The following is a 5,466-nucleotide window of genomic DNA, read 5'->3' on the forward strand; positions in this document are numbered from 1 at the left end:
ATTTGACCTGCATATAGGTTTCTCTGGAGGCAGATCAGGTGGTCTGGTATTCCCATCTCTTTAAGAATTTTCCACAGTTTGTTGTGATCCACACAAAGGCTTTGGTGTAGTCAATGAAGCAGAAGTAGATGTTTTTCTGGAACTCTCTTGCCTTTTCTATGATCCAATGCTGTCTAGGTTCGTCATAGCTTTTGGTCCCCTGGTCCCTCTTCAAACTAAAAGCCTCTTGGGTTTCTGCAGAATGCCCAGGGCTGGCAAGCGAGACCACCCAGCTACAGATTCCAGCATCTCTGTTTGAGCATCCAGCTTGATTTCCCATTGAGGCAACCCCCCTGAACCTGGGGTCTTCCTCAGTGTGGTTGAATATCCCAGGGAGCTTACTAACAATGCCAGTGTTCAGTATGGGACACTATTGCTTGGCATGAGCCCTCCTTCTCTGGGGTAATTTGGAAATCTTGGTTTATTACCTCTTGGTTTAAACTTGGTTTAATCCTGTCAGTGAGGATCGCCCACGTGCCAGATAGAGTGCACTCTGCAACATTTTTCTGATATGAGTGCCCTGAGCATCTCTGGTCCGTGGATGGTGAAACTGAGGCGCAGAGAGGCAAGGAGGTCTGTCCTGCAGATGGTGCTGGTGGAGCTGGGATGTGCAGTCTGGTAACTGGTCCTCAGGGTTTCCCAGGTGACTCAGCAGTAAAGAATCTGCCTGCCTGCCAATGCAGGAGATGCAGGTTCGATCCCTGTCTGGGAAGATCCCCTGGAGGAGGGAATGGCTAGCACTCCAGTATTGTAGCCTGGAGAATCCCAAGAATAGAGGAGCCTGGTAGGCTACAGTCCATGGGGTCGAAAAAGAGTCAGACACGACTGAACAGCGACTGAGCACACATGAACGGTCCTCCCTACCCCTCCCACCCTGCCCCCTGCTGCAGACCACCGTGCTGGCACTTGCTTCTCGGTGCTGATATCAGGCCGCTGTACTGGAGACCTCTCAGGCCACTACACCCACAGGCAGTGCTGCTGTGACAAGGGCAGGTGCTGGGCGGCTGGCCCAGCCCCTGAGCTGTGTCCTCCACGAGGCTCTGGTGAGTGGCTGGGGGTGCCTCCCACCTTCCTCTACCCCAGAGCTCAGCCTGCAGGGTGGGGACCCAGGGGTACAACCGAGGCTTAACTTCCAACCCCACTCCCTTGCAGATGAGTTCCAGCGACTGTGTGCCCCGGGGCTCCCGCTCCTGCCTTCCTATCCAGGCCCCTTCCCCAGCCTCCCTGGCTTCGGATCCAGTGGTGGTGTGGGTCCTGGCCCAGGCCTGGCACGGCACAGCCCCCACGGCTCCAATGGTCGTCGGGTTCCCAGCCTGGGCCTTGGAGATGGCAGCATTGGTGAGGACTTGGGAGGAGGGGTCCAAGACCCCTCCAGTGGAAAAGGGGATCCAGGCCTCAGGGTCTGGACTGGGCTTTGGAGTGGGGGTCGTGGCCTGGGCAGTGGGGATGGGAGTACTGACAGTGGTCTGGGGGTGGGGGCAGATTGGAGATCCCAGCCTTCAAGGCCAAGTTTGAGCTTTGGGTGAGGATCTAGGGCTGGAACTGGAGAAGGAAATGACAACCCACTCCAGTATTCTCGTCTGGAGAATCCCTTGGACAGAGGAACTTGGCGGGCTACAGTCCAGGGAGCCGCACAGAGTCAGAGACGATTGAAATGACTTGGCATGCACACTAGGGCTGGAATGGGGGTCCGGGGTCTCAGGCAAGTGGAGCGTCTGAATTTAGGGCAGGACGCTGGGCTATAATGGGAGAGCCTGGCCATAAGGGCTCTGAGTATGTGTCTGAACCCAGAGGTGAGGCCCAGACCCAGGGGCCCAGCCCTCAGTCAGGCACCCGCCCCCCTCCGTCGGCTCCACCCGCAGGCACAGCCACACTGAACCAGACCATCGACATCTGCCGGCACTTCACCAACCTGTGTCTCAACGGCCGCTGCCTGCCCACCCCTTCCAGCTACCGCTGCGAGTGTAACGTGGGCTACACGCAGGACGTCCGGGGGGAGTGCATTGGTGAGCGGTGGCTGGGCGGGGGTGGGGGCGCGCCCTGCCAGACTCGGGCTCAGAGTCCTCTGCCCGCAGATGTGGATGAATGTGCCAGCAGCCCCTGCCACCACGGAGACTGCATCAACACCCCCGGCTCCTACCGCTGTCGGTGTCACGAGGGTTTTCAGGCGACGCTCACCAAGCAGGCGTGCCTGGGTATGGCCGTCCCTTGGAAGTGGGGGTGCCAGGGGGCCTGGCTGGTGGAGCCTGCATCTCTGGCCCGAACTGGAGTCTTGGGGGTGCTGGGAGGACGCCTGCTGACCACCGGCCTGGCTTACCCCCCACCCACCAGACATAGATGAATGCATGGCCAGCAGTGGCCTCTGCCATCACGGCCGCTGTGTCAACACGGAGGGCAGCTTCCAGTGTGTCTGCAATGCAGGCTTTGAGCTCAGCACTGACAGCAAGAACTGTGTGGGTGAGTTGAGGGTGGGCAGGTAGGGAGGGGGCTTCTGGGCCTCAGTAGCTGCCTTTTAGTGTCTCCTTACCTTTTTTTAAGAAAAAAAAATATTTATTAATTTATTTGGCTGCAGCAGGTCTTAGTTGTGACATGCAGGATCTTTGGCTGTGACATTCGAACTCTTAGTTGAGACGTGTGGAATCAGTTCTCTGACCAAGGATCGAACCCAGGACCCCTGCATTGGGAGCTTGGAGTCTTAGCCATGGGACCACCGAGGGAGTCCCTACCTTGCTTCTCGCATCTTGCCACTCCTGCTCCATCACTCCATCCTGTCTTTGGATGGAGCCTCTGCTTCCCTCCCTGAGCCCAGCTAGCCCATCTGAGAGCCTTCTTGTGGTCTGTCCACTCTCTACCCGTGCCTTCATTCTCCCCTTCCTTGGAGTCAAGTGACTCCCAGGAAGAGGCCTCTGGGGTAAGACTGTGCTGTCTGCTTCTGCCCCTGACAAGCCCCTCATCTGCCTCCAAGAGAGGTGGGTCAGGACCATGGAGAGCTCCTTGGTCTCAGATTCCCTGTGGGGTATGGGGGGTGCCAACTAAACTCCCCATAGCTTGTGGGGGCCACTAGGGATCCCCTTTGTCCTCTTCTGTCACCCTGTCTGAGACCTGCCTTAATCTTCCCTCACTGGGAAGGATTTTTTTCCTTTCTGTATTCATTCTTTTTTTTTTAATTTATTTTTTTATTGAAGGATAATTGCTTTACAGAATTGTGTTATTTTTTTGCAGAGTGTTTACTTTTTATTATTAGATAGATTTAGAAAGTTGATTATCAAATGAGCTGTTTTCTTAGCATTAATGTGAAGTACAGTAATTTATTTCCACGCATAAATCATTATTTTTATTTACATTGTTTTTTATTAGTTAGATATCACCTACTGAAATTAATTTTTATTTATTTTTGGCTGTGCTGAGTCTTCATCACTGGGCACAGGCTTTCTCTAGTTGCAATGAGCAGGGGCTGCTCTAGTTGTGGTGCATTGACTTCTCATTGTGGTGGCTTCTCTTCTTGCAGAGCACGGGCTCTAGGGTGCACAGCCTTCTGTAGTTGCAGCACATTGGCTCAGTGGTCGTGGCTCCCAGGCTCCAGAGCACAGGCTCAGTAGTTGTGGTGCATGGGCTTAGTTGCTCCACGGCATGTAGGATCTTCCTGGACCAGGAATTGAACCTGTGTCTCCTGCATTGGCAGGCAGATTCTTCACCACTGAGCCACCAGGGAAACCCTGTACTGAAATTAATTTTGATTAATTCTAATGATTAATTCATTGTTTCACATTTTACCATCAGATCTTTAATGTTGCCTTCAGATCTCTGCATAGTCTGTAACCAGTAAGAGTTGATGAAATCATTAGTTTGGTCTTTTTATTTTCTTTTGATACATATAAACTTTTTCATTAATTTTTTAAAGTATAGGTGATTTACAGTGTTGTGTTAGTTTCAGATGTATAGCAAAGTTTCAGATTCTTTTTCTTTATAGGTTATAAAATACTAAGCAAAGTTGCTTGTGCATTCATTCATTTTTAAAGACCCTTTTAGCTTCTGTATAGCTATGTAACTCTCATACCATAAAAGTAGCCTCTTAAAGTGTACATTTCAGTGGCTTTTAGTACAAGCATGACCACAGTCTAAGTTTAGAACCTCTTCATCACCTCCTCTGCACTGGCAGTCATTCCAGAATTATCTATCCTCCTTCCCCGCCCCACCCCCACCCCTCAGCAGACTAGTCTACTTTGTGTCCCCATGGATTTGCCTGTTCTGGGCATTCTGTATAAATGGAATCGCACACTCTGTGGCCTTTTGTGACTGGCTTCTTTCACTGATGCATCACATTTTCAGGATCCGTCCATGTGGTAGCACATGTCAGAATGCCATTCCTTTTTATTGTCAAATGCCATTCCATTATATGAGCAGACAACATCTTGTCTCTACCGGCTTCAGCTGGTGGCTGTTTGGGTTGTTTCCGCTTTTGCTGTTATGGATAGTACCGCTGTGGAAGCTCACCTGCACAGTTAGGTGTGGACCTTTTATGTATTCATTATGTTTTTTCCCTCCCTATCTCCATTTCTCCCTCCCTCCCTTTCTTCCTTCTTCCTGCTTCAATCCTTTTTTATTTGACACTGTACTTTGGTAAACAAATCATTTCTGCACTGCACCGACTGCCGCCTTTTAAATTAAACTATTTTTCAAGAGGGGGTTTTTGGAAAAAAATGTTTATTTATTTGGCTGCATCAGGTCTAAGTTGTGTCATGCAGGATCTTTCGATGCCGCAGACAGGCTCTTGGCTCTGGTGCATGGGCTTCTCTCTAGTTGTGGGATGTGGGCTCCAGAGCACGCAGGCTCCGTAGCTGTGGCACTCCAGCTTGGCTGCCCCACCACAAGTGGGATCCAAGTTCCCTGATCGGGGTCTAACCAGAGTCCCTGGCATTGGAAGGTGGATTCTTAACCACTGGACCACCAGGGAAGTCCCTAGACTATTTTCTTGTTAGCTGATGGGTTTTGCCCTTTCCTTTTTAAATGCAGGTACGATTCACACAAGATAAATTTAATCATTTAAAAGTGAAAATCTCAATAATTCCCAATGTTGTGCAACCACCTTTCTTTGTTTTTTAAATAGCATTTTTAAAGGTTTTTAAAAATAACATGTATTTCTTAAAAGTTAACACTTGCACAATAGGAAACCAAAAAACACAAGCAAAAAGCTAAAGTCATCCATCAGCACAAGCAGTTTACTGTTTGCTGTGTCCTTCCAGGTCTCATTTGTGTATTTACACAACTAAGCATCCATGTTTATGTATTAAAGATCATACAGTTATATATTAATAATGAATATCATGATGTGTGAAACAGCATTTTTAAGTGAAAAATTTGGTGGCATTTAGGATATTTCCAATGTCACGCAGCCACCATCTCATTTATGCAATTCTTTTTTGCATT

At 49.8% G+C, this 5,466-nt stretch overlaps 1 protein-coding gene across 1 annotated transcript in view; it reads left to right on the plus strand.

Annotated features, from left to right (window-relative positions):
- Positions 1-5,466, plus strand: part of FBN3 (fibrillin 3) — a 128,390-nt gene that overhangs the window by 66,558 nt on the left and 56,366 nt on the right. Inside the window, exons 18-22 of the mRNA XM_010828478.1 lie at positions 930-1,082; positions 1,192-1,377; positions 1,902-2,045; positions 2,115-2,234; positions 2,371-2,496. Coding sequence (XP_010826780.1) covers positions 930-1,082; positions 1,192-1,377; positions 1,902-2,045; positions 2,115-2,234; positions 2,371-2,496 — 729 coding nt within the window. The remainder of the gene's footprint in view (positions 1-929; positions 1,083-1,191; positions 1,378-1,901; positions 2,046-2,114; positions 2,235-2,370; positions 2,497-5,466) is intronic.

The sequence above is a fragment of the Bison bison genome, unplaced genomic scaffold (assembly GCF_000754665.1).
Source record: "Bison bison bison isolate TAMUID 2011002044 unplaced genomic scaffold, Bison_UMD1.0 scf7180017864492, whole genome shotgun sequence".
Taxonomy (NCBI): domain Eukaryota; kingdom Metazoa; phylum Chordata; class Mammalia; order Artiodactyla; family Bovidae; genus Bison; species Bison bison.